The sequence below is a fragment of the Nannospalax galili genome, unplaced genomic scaffold, assembly GCF_000622305.1.
Source record: "Nannospalax galili isolate Female #2095 unplaced genomic scaffold, S.galili_v1.0 scaffold735, whole genome shotgun sequence".
NCBI lineage: Eukaryota > Metazoa > Chordata > Mammalia > Rodentia > Spalacidae > Nannospalax > Nannospalax galili.
The window spans coordinates 941,829-962,970 of NW_008337053.1; the positions used below are offsets into that span (position 1 = coordinate 941,829).

At 40.1% G+C, this 21,142-nt stretch overlaps 1 protein-coding gene across 4 annotated transcripts in view; it reads left to right on the forward strand.

The window, feature by feature from the left end:
• Galk2 (galactokinase 2) overlaps window positions 1–21,142 on the forward strand; it is a 152,409-nt gene that overhangs the window by 19,234 nt on the left and 112,033 nt on the right. For 3 of the 4 annotated variants that reach the window (XM_008831791.2, XM_008831793.2, XM_008831794.2), the window contains exon 3: window positions 7,886–8,009. The exons of the other annotated variant lie outside the window; for it this stretch is intronic. In XM_008831791.2, the coding sequence (XP_008830013.1) occupies window positions 7,886–8,009 (124 nt within the window). The remainder of the gene's footprint in view (window positions 1–7,885; window positions 8,010–21,142) is intronic. 4 annotated transcript variants of the gene reach the window in all.

Below are 21,142 nucleotides of genomic sequence, written 5' to 3' on the forward strand. Positions count from 1 at the left end.
AGTTTTTTTAAAGTTTTTAAAATTGTTTATCCATATATTATTTTTAACTAAGGCAAGACTGTTAACTTGCATGGTAAATTTCTTTGAAGAGGGCTGTCAGTCTGGATTGGAAAAAACATGCTGGTACCTTGGGGGGAGAAAAGACTAAAAGGAGAAAAGGTGCGAGCCCTGCATCTGTGGATGGACACAGCAGCATCCCGCGGCGTGTGCCCCTGGAGGGGGGTTGAAAAGGTTATGACCAGCGCTATGCATGCGCCCTTAGTGCGAGCCAGCCGCCATCCGGGTGCGCGTGGCATGAAGTCATGCCCCCTAAGGGGAAGCCTGCAGGGGTGCAGAAGACTACAGGAGAAAGCCCTCCACGTGGAGTCGTCCTCTGATGAGCCCCTTCCCTAAGAAAAAGTTTACGAAAAAAAAATGGCTTTTTAAAATCTTTTTTTCATTTGTATGGTGCAAGCTGCCTTAAATTCTTTAAGTTCTACGCGGCCACCCACGGTTTAAATCCTTTGTTTTTGTTTATGGGCACTTGGAGCTGGAGTGCCCTTTTGTCCTGAGGCTAGTTAATTTAAATTCTCACCTAACTGGTTGAGCTTGAGCTTGAGCACCCCGGGGGCGAGATAAAACAGATTAAGGAAGTTTGTTATTTTAGAAGTTGACTTCAAAGCTTGTATAAAAATCCCTTAGAACTTTGGGGATTTTGTTTCTAGAGTTGTTGTTCAAGATAGAAAAGGAAAGGGGGGTGAAACGCTGATTCCAAAGGGAACATGCTGGTGATCAAACCTCAGGGAATTCCACAGAGTCCACAGCGCAAGCCTGCCTGCAAATTTGAGAGATCTGGCGATCGCTCTAAGAGCAATTAACTGGTCTTGCATTACCTGGTTTTTGCATTAGAAAGATGTATAGATAGGGGGTCTTGTCTACACCCATGCAGGCAGTCGGGGTCCGTTAAGAGGGCTAAGAGCCTTTGCCTAACATCAGGGGGTAGCCCTGATCAGAAAGCCTCAATTGCTCCTTTGTCTTTAACGGTACCACTCAAAGACTCAGACCGAAAATAAAAGGAGGAAAAAGAGGGTGGGATGGCTTAAGGCAAAGCTGCTGCTACCTTCTTGGAGAGAGGGGATACTCACAAACTCTGCACGTTCCAGGAGCCCCACATTGGGCGCCAGCTGTGGGGGTCGCTCCCCTTATGGGTTGTTGGCCACTGGTCCACGAAGACAAAGGGAGCAGAAGCGATGAACGGGGTCAGGGACGGCCAGTGAGCACTGACAGAAGAAAGCCCTTCCGGGGAGGCAGGTTCAGTGATACAAACAGCTCCAGACTCAGTGAAACAGCTCCATTTATTCAGTGGGGCTTAGGGAAAATATAGTGTGGAGGCATGGGCAATGCCTAATTATCATATAGAAAAAACCTGGGGGTAGTTTTTACTCCAGGTAACTATGCCAAAGGTCATGTTTTAAATGAGGCCAAGTATCCATGCTTGGCAGCACTTTCCAGCTAAGTCAGGCAGGAAGCCCCTTCTGAGAAAGGAGCCAACCTTAACAGCAGGGTTCCCCAACAGTTGCAGCTTTGTGAGTTGCTGCTGTATACTTAGATGTTAGCACTTTTGATGTTGAATGTTCCTAAATATTTAATGGTTTCTTGAATTTTTTGCATGTATGGTGCACAGCAAACGCCACAGAAATTTGTATTACTAGTAAATTTGGGGTTTTGTTCTAGGATGTCACACTTAAAAAAACTGTAATCAATTTATGTATATTAAAAACACTATATCAAAATAAGTTATGCTTTTATGCAGTATACATACCTCACTGAAGAAAGAACACATAGAAAATATCTTTTGTTCTTCTGACATTCAGTCTTAAGTACTCAAATGTCTAACGTTCTTGTTTTGGATAGTTACTGTATCTACATAAGGAGACTTTCCATAGAGAGGTTGTAGATTAAAATTAGCAAGAATGGTTCATTATTTGTGTCTTTGTTTGTGTCTTGTTTTAATACTAAAAATCTTTACTACTTTCTAATAAGAAAATGGGCTTCATGCACTTGAAGTGAAGCAGAAGCAGAGCTGAAGATGCAAACAGTGAGGAGCTGTGGATGTTCACTCTGATTCTCTGCTAAAGGTGACGAACTGCAAGGGCTGATGCTGAACTCTGGACTTGACCAAACTCAGCAGAGAGTGGTGCTGAGTTTTAAGTGAGGGGATCCTGGAAGAGGAGAAAAATCAGCTTTTTAGTTTGAAATGCTTTGGATATCACGAAAGCCATTTGGATATGCTTTTGAGGTTCACAAAGAGAACAGAGCTGAAGATATAGTTTCAAGTTCATGGCAAATAACTGAGAAATGAAACTATTGGAATAGGCTCCTTTTTTAGGGAAAGTGAGTAGAGGAGAATTGGATGCTGAGAATGGGTGCTTTGGAGCAGTCATTCAACAAAAGAGCATAGGAAACATGTACAGACAGCATGAGGATGAAAGGATTGATAGGAAGGAGGAAACCAGGGAAGAACATATAGACACACACACACACACACACACACAGAGAGACAGAATTTTTTATTGAGTTTTTGTGTATTTCATAAGAACATCTTAATCATTTTTATGCCCCCTCCTGTACCCCCCAATTGTAATTTATATAGTCTGTCGTTTGTGTTAAGGCCTATTGTGTCAACTTAGTATCCCCAGACGTTCCTCAGTGCAAGTTCATCCACCGGGCTCTAGTCAGCCTATCTAGAGTCCCTCCCTTTAAGAAGATCAGCGCTTCTTCACCCAACAGTAATCATCTGCTAGTAATTCTTTGACTAAGATTGGGGCCTGCTGCCCATTTCCACAGTTCCGTGCTGGACTTTGGCCTGCTTGAGTTTGCATGGGTCTTGTGCATGCTGACACCATTGCTGTAGGTTCATATGAGCAGGGTCTCAGGAGCCTGTAGGACTCTATTTCCATATGGTCATGTACCAACTTCCCTGGCTCTTACAATCTTTCTGTCCCCTCTTCCACAATGGTTCCTGAGCCCTAGGTGGGTGGAATTTACTATAGGAGTCCTGTCGAAGGACTCTGCAGACTCTTAGTCTCTACACTATTTGTGACCTTTTGTGTTCCTGGCCCTTTGTTGCATGGTGGAGCTTCATTGATGAGAAGTGAGAGGTGCATTACCCCTTGTTCTGTGTTCTGTGAACCTTAGGTATAGAGGTTGCATTGTAGATGGGCCACTTAGGCTTGGGAAATTCACAGACATAGTCTGTGTATGACTAGTTGTGGAATTCTGTAATAATCTCTGTCTGTTGCAAAAAAAGCTTCTTTGATGAGTGGTGACTGGGATAATTTTCTGTAAATATAAGGATCCATATTTTGCACATAGTAAGAAGTTACATTTGTCTAGGGATGTGACAGCCTTGAGGTTTTCTTTAAGATCTGTGACCTCTCCAGCTGTGTGTATTTGGCTAGATTTATAGTATCACACATGAGTCCTCCCAATAAATGGGCTTTAAGTCCAATTAGGTAGCTCTTGATTACCCCCAAGATAAAAGTGCCACTACTGCCCAAATGTAGTTTGTCGTGCTAGTCATTGAGGTTATTAGGCCTTAAAGCTGAGGTGGGACCATCAATTACTGTTTTCCCTTAGCAGCTTGTGTAGTGCTCGCCAAAGCTAGGAGAGCTAGTCTTCAGGGGAGGTGATGAGAAAGCCAATTTAAAACATACCTTTCCATATGAATGGGAAAACACCTCAGAAAGAATTCTTTCTAGCTATCTAGCTATTCCTAAATCAAGTTAACACCTGATATTAACTATCATAAATGATGTTTTGGAAACTAAGAGGAAGACTGTACTAAGAAAGTGCTATAGAGAAGTCTAGGGAAAAAATTCCCACAAGATTTTATCAAAAGGAGATCTTTTACTCACTTTTTAAGTTAGTTGGTGTCTTGTGTCTCTTCTGTATAGCATTCATGATGTTATGGGGGGGCAGGCAGCAGAGTTCCTGCCCTCATAGAACCTACTGTCCCGTGGCAAGTATGATGGAGCTCTTAAACTCCTTGAGTATGTCCCCTTCAAGTTGTGGCCAGCAGAGCCCTAGGAATTTGCTTTGCTCAGGGATTCCTGTTGAGTTGGGTGCCAGCCATGCTAAAGCTCAACAGGAAGTGCCTCTGGCTTGTCTTTTTTCCTCATTTCATGTCCATATGAGGTTCCATTTGAACAAAGATGTTTACAGCTAAAAATATGTATCTTACATGTTTGATAGGGAAGCACAGGATGTAATAAGTTAATAAGAAGATCCTCATCCAGATGTGGGGGAGCTAGAGAAGTCTGTTGAGGAAAGTTAAAAGTTGTGGCCTCCAGAATGAGGCTTGTCATGAGAAAATAATATGGGGAGCTGAGAAAATTTCAGTGTTCAAAGAGGATTAAAAGACCCTTTTTATGAGGGAAAATGCAAATTTCAAACAAGTAATTGGAATAATATAATGTACTTCCATGTACCAATCAAACAACTTCAATTACCAGCTTTTACTACCTTGTTTATTTGAAGCAAATAATAGAGGATTAAAAAAAAATCAGAAAATACTTGAGCATCATTAGCAGGGATGGGTGAGTTATGATGGCATGAAGTCTATGGGGAAAGAGATTGCAGATCATTAGAAGGGCATGCCCAGTGGAGAATAGGAAGCCTGGTGTCTGGAGCATAGGGCAAGGGCTACTTCAGCTCTTAACAGGACGCATGGATGAAGAGGATGCACATCGATGTACAGGATGTATAATTTTGCAGTAGAAGATTGAGGATGTTCTTATGAGGGTAGTAGGAGAGCTGGGAATTTAGGGAGAGGGAAGAAATATTTAAGTGTGAAGGATGGGAGAGGAGAAGTGGCTGGAAAAAACCCCTTTGCTGGAAAGCACTGAGACCTGATTTAAAGAAGAGGACTTGTGGACTGTGGCAACTCAGAGAACTGTCATTTCCCTGCCTCGGCTAGTGTATTAGTCACTTTTCTGTTGCTGTGATAGAAACACTGACCAAAACAACTTATAAAAGGAAGAGTTTATTTGAGCTTATGGTTCTAGGGGAATTACAGTCCATCATGGCAGGGAGGCATGGTGTCTGGAGGTAGCTGGAACAGGAGCAGCAGAAGCTAAGCTCTCACATCATCAAGCAGGCATAGGAAGCAAGAGAGCGACCAGAGATCTGGCAAGGCTTGAGCTCTTAAACCCACCCCCAGTGATATGCTTCCTCCAGCATGGCCACACCTTCTAAAACCTCCCTAAACAGCGCCATCATCTGGGGACAAAATGTCCAAATACTTGGAACCTATGGGGGACATTGTCGTTCAAACCACCACAGCTAGTCTGAAGTGCATGGTTTGGCTGTAGGTTTTGGGTTTTATTTAGGGCAACACTTATAGAAAATGACATGGAACAGGCAAGTGGACATTACTGGCAGAAGACCAGGTAAAGCAACGAACACTGACATCTACGCTGGGTAGAAAATGAAAGAAAGGTAAGAGGGAGCTTACGGAGTAGAGAAAGATGGAAAAAAGACAGGGTGGAAATTTCAGTAAAAGGGTGAGACTTGAAACCCGTTTCATAGATAGAAAAGTTGCAGGTGATGGACTCTCCTAGCAGTTATTGGAAGTAAGATGATAGAAGCAGGTGGCTGAATCAGTGAGTAGGTCAACTTTTCTGATCAAGGGACTGGGAAGCTGGGGCTTTGGCCTAGGACATTATCTGTCTGTTATTGTGGGATTGGAATGAAGCGGGGGATGGAGACAGGTGCTAAGGTCTTTAGAGAGAAGTGAACTGTCCAAGAGAGTCACAGAGGAAGGTGGTGAGGAGAGAAAGTGGCAGAGCCTCAGACGAGCAGAGGACAGGAAAAGGGCCTGGGAGTGTAGGGCTGGGGCTTCAGCCCCTCAATGCTGGAGGACCCAAAGGAGCAGTGTCCTCAGAGGTCTGCTTGTTTTGGGGTGGGTGCTGACTACATCCTGAGTCAGTGAGAGGGAGAACATTTGATTCTAATACTAATTAGACAGTGCTGGAGACAAACTGAATTTCACTTAAAAGCACTAGTATACTTTCCGTTAAAATATTGAAAAGATATAATAGTTTTGTTATCTGTCCTTTTCAGCAGTTTCTGCTCCCTCCCTCCCTCTCACCCAGAGCTTTTTTTTTCCCCTCCTTTGAAACAGTTTTTACAAAGAATGCTCACTCTCAGCAGCTGCTGCCTATGCTGTAAAGCCCAACAGAACATGTGCCCTCCTGTAGGTCTCATTTTTCATGATTTCAACTTGTTTCAAATCATGGTCTTTTTGACGATAATTGGGCAGAAAGATAACTTTGAAAACAAATTATTCATCTCATTGTTAATCCATAAAAAGCCCTTAAGTTACCCCATTATAAAGAGTATAGAGAAACAAAAGACTTGTCTGCTGTAATAATATGTAGAATAAAAACAGAATTGTGAGGCTGAATTGTCTCCTATTAATTTTTTTGTTTCCTAACTGGTTAATGTTTGCCATAGGAACGATCTGATAGAAAGTTGTACCAGGAAAATGAATGAGCCTAGCCCATCTTTCTTGAATTCGTGATTTTGTGTTTATGTCTCATGAACAACAATTTTGAGTTTAAATGATAACTTACATAAAATAACAACAAAAAAAATCAGAATGAATTGCTAGACATTTTCTTGGGCCGCAGAAAAGATAAGTCCTTGCTTTTGGTGAGCTCATTAGCTAGTGAGGAAGCGAGTAGAATTCATTTAAGTTCATATTTAAGTTCATATTTAAGAAGTTAATAAAAAGTAACAGAGGAAAGAGATATTAATTAGCTTGATGCTCATAAAACTAGTCACATGGCATAAGTTTAGAAAATGATCGTTGTAAATTAGAAAGTGGAAAAAAAAAAAGCTTAAGAGGAAAAAGAGTCACCAAAATTAACAGAAACCAATATACTTATGACCTGTAGGAGTTCCTGGCCCAACTGTTTGGGATTAAAGGGAAACTGAGTATCTGCCTGTAGTACTATCATTTTCTATTAAGAGCTGATCATGACCATATTTTTCCCATGTGTTAACTGTTGATTAAAGAAACAATTCTCACCTCAAAGGGGATGTGAAAGTTTATTTTGGAGCCAAATATGAGTGGCCATGGCCCAGGAACACAGATTCATTTTACACCAAATTCCATGTTCCAGTGTGATAACAGTTTCATGAAGTTTTATATTAACAGAACAAAGAAAATCATAAATTAAGGTACTTCTCAAATACATTGGTAGAAACATTGGGTTAGGCAGGTTACAGAAAAGTGGGGGAATCTCAGCCATCAGCCTTAGATGCTATCTGATGGCATTGTTAGCCTTTGATTGGTGGAAGTTAGGGGTCTGTTCATACATTCCAAAGGATTCCCCAGTAGGCACAAAGATGTTAGATCACATACAGAGATGTGAAATAAATGAGTACTGCGGGGGCTAAAGATGGCCCAAGATAATTTGGCCCTGGACCTGCAACGTTCCATTGTCTACGCAGTTAGTGAAGTTCTAATCACTCAGCCTTGTAGAAGTTTCAGTGAAGATATGCTTCTTTCCAAGAGCTTTTTTAAAAAATATTTTATTTATTATTTTTATTTTATGTATATGAGTGTATTGCCTGCATGTATGTGAGTGCACCTGTGTCATGCAATGCCACAGAGGTCAGAAGAGGGCTTCGGATTCCCCTGGAACTGGAGTTAAGGATGGTTTGTAGCCGCCATGTGGGTGCTGGGAATTGAGCCTGGGTCCTCTGCAAGAGCAGTCAGTGCTCTTAACCGCTGAGCCATCTCTCCAGCCCCTCCAAGAGCTTTTGTTTACATAAGTTACTTGAGCTTCTTTTGTTTAAAATGCCAGCAATGATAAGCTGTGCTTCCTCTTTTATCTAGGAGAACATATAGATTACTGTGGCTATTCTGTTCTTCCTATGGCTGTGGAACAAGACATGTTAATAGCTGTGGAACCTGTGAAAACACACACTCTCCAACTGGCCAATACAAACCCCTTGTATCCGTGAGTATTTAGGCTTGCTGATGGGTATGGAATGTGTGTAGTAGTATGTTTAAATGCAGATAGACTCTAGAAAATATAAAAGTTCAATTAAATCATGTAGTTTGTTGATATTCCCTGACATTTACTAGAATCTACAGTCACTATTAAATGTTTATTCATTTTTGTTCATTTGTTCGCTGGTTGAAGAAACATTTACTAGGGCCAATGAGATGGAACGTAGTAAAGGTGCTTGCCAACAAGTCTGATGACCTGAGTTTGATCCCCAGAACCCACATGGTATAGGGAGAGCCCTGAGTCCAAAAAGTTGTCCACTGACCTCCACACATGTACCATGCATGTCCCCACACATATATACTCATACACAATAAATAAATGTAAGAAAAGAAATATTGATTGAAGAATTCTTCATGCTAGACATTGTCTTAGATATTGAGCTACACAAACATGAAAGTCACCCAGTTCTTGCCCAGAAGTATCATCTGCTGAGGTAACTGTCACCATCGAAGTGAGGTTTGCCAGCTGTCCTTGGTTACTATGGCACTCTGTTCTTTCCTCAGACCACCTTGCTGTGCTGCATAATCATCATCTCCTTACTTACCTGTGCTCTTAGTAGACTGTAAGCTCTGTGATTCTAGCACTGTTTGTTTTCTTCAGTGCTCTAGTCTCAGTGTAAGAGTGTATGATGGATAATAGATATTTCTGCTACATAGCCTTTGTCAGGCTTAAGCTTGTAAATCTTTAATTTTCTAAAAGTTAAAAAAATCAGTCATGTGTATTGAATTTTATTAAATGTCCAGTCTTGAACATAGTTTTAAACAGATGATGACTTATTTTCTAATGTTAAAGCAACTTTTCATTCTGTGCCTAAGCTGTACATGTACAGTATGGGCCATGTAACAATATTTTGGCCAATGATGGATCATATATAGGACAGTGATCCCATGAGATTATAGTGAGCTGAAAAGTTACTATGGCCTACAGTGTTTGTATTTTAAGCCAAGCATTGCTACAAAAGAGTCAAAAGTCTTAAAAATTAAAGTGTTTGTAAGTAAAACAAATACAGTAAGGTCAGTTTAATTTACCAAAGGAAGAGCCTTTAAAATGAACTTTACGTTGTCTACATGCAGTGTTTATGAAGTATAGCCATGTGTAGTACTATCTCAGGCCTTCCTGTTCACCTGCTCACCCACCTAAAGTAACTTCCGATCCTGTGCACTCCCTTCATGGTAAGTGCCCCATGTCAGGGTACGAAGTTCTATCATTTATACCCACCATATGTTTATTGCACCTTTTCTATGCTTGAATAGGTTCAGATACACAAATACTTATCACTATGTTGTAGTTTCCTACAGTGTTCAATATAATAATATGCTGTGCAGGTTTGTAGTGTCAACTCTTCCATACAGCATGAGTGTATGGTAAGCACTACTGTCTAGATTTGTGTAAGTACCCTATAGTCTATATTGTTTGTACAAAGGCACTATTGGCTATATCCTCAACATTAAAAGATTCATAGTTATATTATGAATTTGATTAGCAAATCTTCTGTCTGCGTAAACCCAGCAAAGATTTTCTCCTGTTCTATAAGCTGCCTCTTCACTCAGCTTCATTCAGTTTCCTTCCCTGTACAGAAGCTTTTTAATTCCATAAGGTCTAAGTTGTCAATTACTGCCTTGTTTCTTGAGTGACTGGAATCTTATTTAGAAAGTCCTTACCTATAGGACTATGTGCCTACATACTGAAGTATACTCCCGACTTTTTCCTCTTGTAGTTTCAGAATTTCAAGGTTTGTGTTGCGGCCCTTGACCTGTTTGGAGTTCAGTTTTGTGCAGGGTGAGAGATAAGAATCTAGTTTCATTCTTCTGTATATAGACATTCTGTTTTTTCAGCACCATTTGTTGAATATGTTTACTCCAATATTTATTTTTGTCATCAATGTCAAAAATCAGGTCTTCTATTCTATTCCATGGATCTACATAACTTTGGTTTTTTTTTGTGTGTGTGTGTGTGTGCCAATACCATGCTATTTTTTTATGGCTGTGCAGTGTAACTAGAAATCGGGGATGGTGATACTCCAGAAGTATTCTCTTTGCTTAGGATTGCTTTGGCTATCTCGTTTTTTGTGTGTGCTTCTTTATGAATTTTAAGATTGCCTTTTCTGTGTCTACGAGGTTTTGGTAGGATGGCCATTTTCACAATATTTAATTTTACTAATCCAGGAGCACGGGAGGTTTTCCCATTTTTCTAGTGTCTTCCTCAACTTTTTCATTAGTGTTTTAAAGTTTTACAGAGGCTGTTCACATCCTTGGTTAGATTTCTTATTGAATTTTTTTTGGTTTCATACAGAACATCTCAATCAATCTTAATCATCTTTATACTCCCTTTCCCACTGGCACCTCCCATAGCCCCCACTGGAATTCATGCAACAGAGGGCCAGGAACACAAAAGGTCACAAGTGACCTAAGCATAGAGATTGAGTCTGCAGGTTATTTTTTAGGCTATTGTGAATGGGATTGTTTCCCTGATTTCTTTCTTAAAATGCTTGTCATTAGTCTATAGGAAGGCTACTGATTTTTGTATGCTAATTTTCTGTCCTACCACTTTCCTGAAGGCATTTATGAGTGTCCTAGTTTGTTTTTCCATTGCTGTGACAAAACACTCTGACCACTACTAACTTGGGGAGGACAGGGTTTATTTGTCTTACATCTCCCGGGTCACAATTCATCAAGGAGCCCAAGGTAGGAACTCAGGGCAGGAACCTGAAGGTAGGAGCTGGAGCACAGGCCATGGAGGAACACTGTTTACTGACTTGCTCCCTGGCCCCTGCTCAGCCTGCTTTCTTATGCAACACAGACCCACCTGCCCAGGGGTGGCACCACCCACAGTGGGCTGGGCCCTCCCACATCACTCAACCATCAAAAAGATGCCCCATGGACATGGCCACAGGCCAGTCCAATGAAGGAAATTCCCCAATTGAGGCTCCCTCAACCCAGGTGTGTCAAGTTAATACTAAAGCTATCTGGCACAGGAATTCTAAGACTACTCTGGTTGAGTCTCTAGGGTCTCATATATAAAATCGTATCTGAAGATAGAGATAACTTGCATTTCTTCCTTTTCTATTTGATTCCCTTTGATTTGCTTCTCTTGTCTTATTGCTCTGGTCAAGATTTCTAGGACTGTGTGGAATGAGTGGAGAGGGTGGGCACCCTGGTCTTGCTTTTAATTTTAGTGGATATGCTTTGAATTCCCCCCTTTTAATATCTTGTTGACTTGTTGGTTTGTTTCTTCATTGCTGTGACAAAACACTCTGACCAATACCAACTTGGGGAGGAAAGGGTTTATTCAGCTTACAACTCCCAGGTCGCAGTTCATCAGGGAGCCCAAGGTAGGAACTCAGAGCAGGAACCTGGAGGCAGGAGCTAGAGCACAGGCCATGGAGGAATGTGGCTTACTGGCTTGCTCCCCTGGCCCCTGCTCAGCCTCTTTTTCATACAACACAGGCCTACCTGCCCAGGGGTGGCACCACCCACAGTGGGCTGGGCCCTCCCATATCACTCATCAAGAAGATGCCCCTCAGACATGGCCATAGGCCATTCCAATAGAAGAAGTTCCCCAATTGAGGCTCCCTCAACCCAGGTGTCTAGCACAAGGCTTGTCATATATAGTGTTTATTATGTTGAGATCCAGTCCTTCTATTCTGAGTTTCTTCAGGACTTTTAAATAAATTAAATTAAATTTTTTTGGTCTTTTTGAGACAGGGTCTCCCTGTAGCCCCAGCTATCCTGGAACTTGCTATGTAGATGAGGCTGAACTCACAGAGATCCACCTGCCTCTGCCTCCCAAGTGCTGGGATTAAAGGCTTGGGTCACCACGCCTGGCTCTCTTCAGGACTTTTAATAGGAAGGGTTGTTGATTTCTGTCAAAAACTTACTGTGTCTATTGAGATGACCCTGCAATTTCTCCTTGAGACAGCCTATGTAATTTATAATATTTATTGAACTATGTGCATTGAATTACCACTGCATCTTTAGAAAAAAAGCCAGCTTGATCATGATAAATGATCTTCTTGATGTGTTCTTGAATTCAGTTAGCAAGTATTTTGTTGAGAAGTTTTGTGCTTATCTTCATCTCTTTTTTTGCTTCATCTTATCTGGTTTCCATATCAGGGTAACATGATTTTATCAAAAGAGTTTGGAAATGTTCTTTCCTTTTCTATCTTATGGAGTGGTTTGAGAAGCACTGCTGTTAGTTCTTTGAAGGTCTGGTAAAATTCATCAGTGAAATTCATTTGGGTCTGGAGTGTTTAGGTTGAGAGACTTTAAATTACTGCTGCAGTCTCGCTGCTTGAATAGTTGTATTGAATTTTGGTAGGCCATATGTGTTTAGAAATTCATTCATTTCTTTTAGCTTTTCCGATACAGTGTAATACGTATTTTTTAGATAAGACCTAGTGATTTCCTGAATTTCATTGTTATCTATCGTAATGGTTTTCTTTTATCTTTAATTTTGTTAATTTTGGTCTTTTATCTCTTTATTTTGATTAGTTTGACTGAGTTTTTTTCTGTCTTCTTTAATCTTTTCAAAGAACGAATTCTTTGTTTTGTTGTTTTTTTGTGTGTGTGTTTTCTATTTCATTAATTTCTGCCATTTCTTTCTGTCTACTGATTTAAGGTTTGACTTGTTTTTCTTTTTCCAGAGCTTTAGGGTACATCATTAAGTTACTTGTTTGAGATCTCTCTGATTTCTCTTTTTTTTTTTTTCAAAATTTATTATTTTTTTATGTGTTTGAGTGTTTTTCCTGTATGTATGTAAGAACACCTGTGTCATGCAATGCTGGAAGTCAGAAGAGGGCATCGTATCCCTGGAACTGGAGTTATAGATGGTTGTTAGTCACCATGTAGGTGCTGGGAACTGAACTTGGGTCCTCTGGAAGAGCAGTCAGTGTTCTTAACTACTGAGCCAACTCTCCAGATACAGTTTCTTTTTTTTTTTAAACTTTAAATTTTTTTTTATTATTTCTATTTTATGTATATGCGTGTATTGCCTACATGTAGGTAAGTGTACCCATGTTGTGCAATGCCTGCATTGGTCAGAAGGGGCTGTCGGATCCCCTGGGACTGGAGTTACGGACAGTTGTTAGCTGCCATGTGGGTGCTGGGATTCAAACCTGGGTCTTGTGCAAGAACAACCAGTGTTCTTAACCACTGAGCCTCTCCCCAGCCCCTAAACTTCCTTCTCAAGAGTGCTTTCATTGTACCCCATAATTTTGATATAGTGTGTTTTCACTTTCATTTGATTCTAGGAATATTTTTATTTCCCTCTGGACTCTTTTGAGGCCCCATTCTTGGTTCAGTGGTTTATTGCTTAATCTCTGTGAGTTTGGTTATGCTCTGGGGTTTCTCTTGGTGTTGGTTTGTAGTCTTCTGTTATGATCATATAGAATGCAAGGAATTATTTCAGTTCTCTTGTTTGTTAAGACTTGCTTTGCATCCTAGTATATGATCTGTTTTATAGAAAAATTCCATGGGCTGCTGTGAAAAATAGATTTTCCAGTGTTTGTGTGGCATGTTCTGTAGATGTGTTAAATCCATTGAATGATATGATTTCATTTAGATAGTTCTCTTTATGTTTTTTTTTTCTTTGTCAGGAGAACCCGTCAATTGGTAAAGGTGGAGTATTGAATTCATCCACTATAATTATGCTGGGGTTAATTTGTGACTTTATATCTAGTAGTACTTGTTTTATGAAATTTGCTGCACATGTATTTGGGGCATATATCTTTATAATTATAATGTCCTCTTAATTTATTGTTACCATAATCAGTGTGAAGTAGCCTTCTTTATCTTTTCCCATTAGTTTTGGTTTGAAGTCTATTTTGTCAGATATTAGAACAGTAACACCTGCTTGTTTCCTAGGCCCATTTGCTTGAAATACATTTTTCCATCCTTTTACTTTAAGGCAGTGCCTGTCTTTTGTGGTTGAGTGGCATTTCTTTGAGGCAACAAATAGATAATTCATGCTTTTTGATCCAGTCTAGTAGTCTGTGCCTTTTAATTAGAGAATTAAGACCATTAATATTCAGAGTTATTGAAAGTTACGTATTCATTCCTTCTATTTTGTTGATTTTATAATTTGTTTTTTCCCTTGTTCTGTCTGACTTAACTATTATCTAATGGAGTTTGTTCTTTCCTGTGGCCTCATGGTTGGATTTGTTTTTATTTTCAGTCTGAATAATTCCTTCAGGTATCTTCTGTGGATCCGGCTTAGTGATCATAAATTCTTTTAGTTTATTTTTATCATGGAAAAATTTTATTTTCCTTCAGTTATGATAGATAGCTTTGCTGGGTATAGTAATCTGGGTTGCCAGTTGTGATCTTTCAGAACGTGAAATATATCATTCCAAGCCCTTCTGGCTTTTAAAATTTCAGTTGGGTAATCTGGTATTATTCTGATGGGCTTGCTGTTATATGGTGGCATGTTGTTTCTCTCTTACCACTTTCAAAATACTTTCTTTGTTCTGTATATTTAGTGTTTTAATTTTAATATGATGAGGTGAGGTTCTTTTTCATTCCTGTCTGTTTGGTGGCCTAAATTTCTCCTCTATCTATATTGGCACTATTTTCCCCCTAACCCTGGGAAAATTTTGGTTATGATTCTTTTGAGAATGTTTTTTATGCCTTTAGAACAAGGTTCTTCTTCTATGCCTATAACCCTTTGGACTTGTCAGAGTGTCACATATATCTTGGAATTCCACTGGAGCCTTCTTACTGTTCTGTCTTTGTCCTTGTTGGATTGTTCTGGTCCTTCCATCTTGTGTTACAGTTCAGATATTCTGTCCTTTCTTTGATCCATTCTGTTAAGACTTTCCACAGATTTTTTTTTTGGAGGAGAGTTTGATATATGAACTTAAAAAAATATTTTATTTGTTATTTTTATTTTAGGTGTATGAGTCTATTGCCTGTATGTATAGAAGTATACCTGTGTCGTGCAATGCCTGCAGAGGTCAGAAGAGGGTGTTTGGAGTCTCTGGAACTGGACTTATGGACAGTTGTTAGCTACCACATGGTTGTTGGGAATTGAACCCAGGTCCTTCCCCAAGAGCAGCCTGTGCTCTTAACCTGAATCATCGCTCTATCCCTTGGCATATTAATTTTTACTGCTCAGGTTCTTTGCTAGTAGGAGTCTAGTGCAGCTGAACCACCATTTTGGCACTCTTATCAAATCCAGCAGCCTGTTCATTAATAATCATAATCTGGGACAGAGGGATGGCCATCTGACACTTATGATTTTTCTGAGCTCTCCAGATCAGCTGTGGGTATGTAAGAAGAGTCCTGGTCTCACATTTTATCTTCTTACTGTTGTAGATATGCACCCTATGCTGGTGATCCACCAGCATCTAGTTGATCTTCACAAAGTGGCTCGCACAAAATGGTCCATGGCCACCACTAGGCTGTCCTTTGCTGTTCTCCTGTACTGTAGTCCCAGCCCTGTTAGCCTGTGGCACCTCCCTTCAGCCTGCTTTCTTCTACAAGTCAGGACCACCTGCCCAAGGGTAGCACCGCCCACAGTGGGCTAGGCCCTCCCAGCCAACAATCAGGACAATTCCTGACACATATCATGAACCAATCTGATCTGAGTCATCCCTCTCTGAGGGAATTGAAACGCCCTCTTCCCAGGTGATTGTGTCAAGCTGACAATAAAATTAATCAAGACAATGACTGCTATCAAACACAATCAACAGATTCAATGAAATCCTCATCAAAATTCCAATGACATTCTTTACAGAAACAGAAAAAAATTTAAAAATCACAAAAAGACCTGTGAGATAGGTAAGGCAATCCCAAGCAAAAGGTACACTGATGGAGTTATCACCATACTGATTTCAAGTTAAATTACAGAGCCACAGTATCAAAAGCAAATGGTTATTGGCACAAAAAGCAGACACATAGATTAATAGAATTGAACAGAACCCAGATATAAACCCATGCATCTACAGCCACATGGTTTTTTGATAAAGATGCAAAAAAAAAATGCACATTGGAGAAAATAGTCTTCAGTAAATGGTGCTTGGAAACTTCAGGACCCACATGTAGAAGGAAACTATTTCTACTTCATTTTGTGCAAAAGTCAGCCTCATGCTTCATAGATCTTAAATGTAATACCTGAAACTCTGAAACTGTAAAGTAAGAAAAATAGTTCAAGATACAGGCATAGACAAAGACTTTCTGAAAAGACTCTAGTCATTCAGTACAGTTCCAACAGTTGACAAAGGGAGCCTCATGAAATGACGAGCTTCTGCTGATCAAAGGAACAGTTAACCAAATGAAGAACGCCTTCAGAATGGGGGAGCCCTTGCTAGCTGCACACCTGACGGAGTTTATGTGCAGAATACACAAGGAACTGAAACAACTAAACAATAAGAAATTAAACAACTCAGTAAATAAATGACTGAAATGAACAGTTCTCAAAAGCTGAAATACAAATGGCCAATAAACACTGGAAAGTTTTCAGTTTCACTATTATCAGAGAAATCAGGTTAGAACTTCTCTGAGATTCTGTCATCCCATTCAGAATGGCAGTCATCCAGAAAACAAGTAACAGTGCTGATGAGAATGTCAGTAAAAGAGAACCCTTATTCACCACTGGCAAAAGAATGTAAAGTAGTCCAGTCACTGTGGAAGTCCCTCAAGGAAAAGCCTAAAAATTCATCTACCCAATGATAGTGCTCCTGAGTATGTACCCAAAGGACTCCAAGTCAACATCTCATAGGGACGTTGTCACATCATTGTTTATTGCTGCACTGTTCACAGCAGCTGCATTGTGGAATGAACCACCAGACCAGGTGTTCAACAATAGGATTAGATATGCAATATGGTATGTGTACACAATGGATTTTTGGGGGGCCATGAATAAAAAGGAAGTTAGATATTTTGTAAGAAAAAGGAGATGCCTGGAGATAATCATAAATGAATTAACCCAGTCTCAAGAAGGCAGCCATGCATGTTTTCTCTCGTTTGTGGTTCTTAGATTTTGTGCAGTACATAGAATGATGTATGTATGCAAGTCATGAAAGCAGAGATGAAATAGTGTAGGGGAACAAAAGGGATTAGCAGGTTGGGGAGGGATGGGGCATGCTCAACATCAAATACTGAAAATGGCCTTATACAACACAGAATCACACACAATGAACATAGCCAACGAAAATTTTAAAACAAGCAAAAAGAAACCAAACCAAAAGTTTATTACAGACAATTTAAAGGGTTTTCTGAAGGAGCAGAGCTGATAGAATGTATATACATATATATTGTAAAAGGAAATTCATTAGAATGCCTTACACTATATGGATCCATAGTCCAATCATGCCATCTACAAACTGGAGAGAGACCAAGAGCTTGCCCAGTCCATGAATCTGAATGCTTCAACTGTCACAATATTGTGCTGACGGCCTGGAAGATAACTGGAGAGTCTCTGATCTTCATTCCATCTTGGAAAGCTAAAGGGGCTGGAGCCTGATGTCTCAAGGACACCGGAAGTGGTGGCAGCCACAGTAGCAGCAGTAAACATGCTATCAAGAAGCAAAAGCAGGCAGGCTATCAACATCTCTTTTCACTCTGACCTCTTTACCTCTGGGTTACCAGATGGAAGGTGCCACTCACTCTGAGGGAAGGTCCTCACTCATTTAGTTAATACCTTCTGGAAATGTCCTCAACAGACCCACTAAGAGGCATGTGTCTTAGTTGATTCCACATCCAGTGAGGTTGATAATCACGATTAACCATTACAAAGAGTTTATTTCACCTCACAGTTTGAGAACACAGTCCATCAGGTCATTTATGGCATATCAGCAGGAGCCTGAGCCTGCTGGTGACATCGCATCTGTGGTCAGGAAGCAGAGTGCTGGTGCTCCACTAGCTGGCACTCTACTCACTTTCAGCACCCTTTATTCAGTGTGGGAGGGATTGCAGCACACTGACTGCAGCTACCCACCTTCAGTGAGGGCTTTCCACCTCACTTAAACTTTTCTGGCAGTACCTACAAAGATGAGCCCAAAGGTTTGTGTCCCGGTGATTCTAAATCTGATCAAGTTGACAATCAGGATTAACCATCACATACATTTGCGTCACCAGTGATGGGACTTTGCATCATTTTGCGTTTTTTGACTGTTCTAAATAATATGGCTGTGAACATTTGTGGATAAACCTGTACGTGGGCATCAGTTTGTTCTCGATGGATACCTAGGAAAGAAATACCTGATTTACCTATTTAAGAAAATTTCTTGCCATTAGTAATACTTGCTGAAGTGGTTATACTGTTTTATGTTACTAAAAACATGTATTAGTCAGGGTTCTCTAAAGAAACAGAACCAGTAGAATATATATATCAGATTAGCTCTCAGGATAGAGTCTGAGTAGTCCAACAATAGCTGCACCATGCTGGAGAGGCTGAGAATCCAGTAGCCGCTCAGTCCATGAGGCTGGATGTCTCAGTAGTCCCAATCTAGCAATGAAGGTCTGATGAATTCCAAACAATTGGCTAGTCTTCAGTCTACAGCAGCAAGACCAACTCACCAGCGAGAGAGAAGGCAAGCCGCCAAAAGCAAGCACTCTCCTCTGCCATGGTCTTTTATACGGGCTGCCATCAGAAGCTAACACCCATATTTAGGGTGTGTCTTCCAGCTTCAGATGATCCAATCAAGATCTCTCTCATTTCAGTTAATCCCAGATCCAGTCAAGTTGACACCCAGGATTAGCCATCACAAAGCATTATATGAGATTGAAGTTGCTTCAAATTCTTGGTAAATTTCAATTTTTTTAGATGTGATAATCGTGTAGTAGTATCATTGTGTACTTAAAGATTTTTACATTTATCTATTTGTATGGTATTTATGTCTGTGTGTAGACATACTTGTACCACAACACATGTATGGAAGTCAGAGGATAATTTGTGGGAGTTGGTTTTCTCTTACTGTATGGGTTCTGGGGATTGAATTTAGGTCACTGGACTTGCATGACAAGCACTTTACCTGCTGAGCCATCTCATCTGCCCACATTATATATTTTAATTTGTCTAACTAATGACGTCAAATATCTTCTCATGTACTTATTTGCTATATAGATACCTTCTTTGTTGAAGGATTTGTTTTAATTTTTTGCCCATTTAAAAAATTGATGTTTTTTTGTTCTTTTTTTTTGCAATAGAGTTTATGTAAATCAGAGTCACTCAAACTTGCTATGTATTCAGGGATGACCTTAAACTCCTGATGCTACAGCTTCTACCTCCTAAGAGCTAGAACTAGAGATGTGTGCTACCATGCCTAGATAAAGTTATTTTTTATTTTTCATCTCCTATTGTTGATCTATAAATTTTTTATATAGGTATATCTTTTGTCAGATACATCTTTGCAAATATTCTCATTAAATGTATGACTTTGATTTTCACTTTTAAAAAAAACTTTATCTTTTGAGGACGGGAAGTTTTTGCTTTTATTTATTTATCTAATTTTTTTTTTTTTTTTTTGGTCTTTTTCAGACAGCATCTCCCTGTAGCCCCAGTTAGCCTGGAACTCACTGTGTAAACCAGGTGGCCTTGAACTCACAGAGATCTGCCTGCCTCTGCCTCCCAAGTGCTGGGACTAAACGTGTATGCCACCATGCCCAGCTCTCCTCTCCTTGTTTTAATATACACCCCCGTCCCCATTTATATTCTGATTTACTTTTCCTTTGGTTTTTAAGATCTCTTCTTAGCTAGTGTTATTGGGGAAATCGGGTCCCCTCTTGAGGTTTTTAATCTTGTTGATTAAAAACATTTTAAGAATGCACTTAATAGGAAACTCAAGGACAATTTTATTAGTGTTTAAAAGAAAACCTCCAGAATAGGTAGGCTGGAAATCTTGGCACCTGCCCGGAGGACGACAGAGGAGAAAAGAAAAAAAGCCATCTGCTTGAGTAGGCTAGCATGGAAGTTAACCACATGGTAGACAAGCAGCCACACGGGGGAAGGGGAGCTTTAGAGGAAAAGTGAAGCCCAAAGTACTAGGGAAAGCATGCTTGGAATAGAGACAGAAGAAAAAGACTTTCCTGAGTAATTCAGAAAACCAGCAGACTTATGAAACTGCATGGCTGAGGCTCTGTAGGCTACTGCACCAGGTGGGAATTCTGGGAAAGAAAGTACATTATCTCATTAAGGGCTAGTTATTCTTCCTATCTCTTTAGCAGGCCTTAAGGTGATCCCACTTCCTGTGGTGGTCCCATAGCCAGGTAATTGACCTTCCCAACTGCAATGTTAGGTCTCTGCCCAGGCCAGAGACTTTATTCCCTTGATTTGAAGGAAATAGTTTTCCTTTAATGGGCCTTTATTCCTACTGTAACACTAGAAACAGAACTGGTAAGATTTCCTGATATTACTTCTTTTGCCTCTAAATTCTGTGGCCCCTTGTTACTATGAGAAACATTTTACTTTTGGAGTCAGACTGTATCCTTGGAGTCAGACTGTATCCAAGTCGCAGCCTCCTGGAAGTCTTTCCTTTCCACCCAGAGCTGCCTATAGAAATGTCTTCTGAACTTTGTATCCCAACCAGTATTGCACACTGTCACACAGCATGACTGTATAGGGGTAGTTTGTGTTCACAACATCTTGACTACATTCCAAACTCTTAAAGATAATTCCTCAATTGCTTACCTTTATTTTCTTCTGCATGCCAAAAGATGGATTGGCACATAATAAATTATACGGAGAGAAACCAGTTAATGTAAAGGAATGCTCTATTTCTCCCTTTTGCTGCTACTTATTTTGTCCTTTGCCTAATTTAGGAATCTGTCTGTCTGTATCATCTATCTTCTGTGTATCATCTGTCTACCTATTTATCTATCAGTATACTATCTATCATTTTGAAGTCAAAGAAGTCACAAAATCATGACAGAGAATCCAGTCACATCCATGGATATATCCTCTATGTGTCATAGTAAGAAGGCCTGTGATAAACATTACCATTGAAATCTACCCCATGACTTTGTAGCCATACACAGGTGCCAAGGATCTGAGTGCAACCGACTATGACTAGTAATAATCAGATACATACAGATTAGAGATGCATGTGCCAACATCTCAGTATTATTAGCAAAACCAATGAGTCT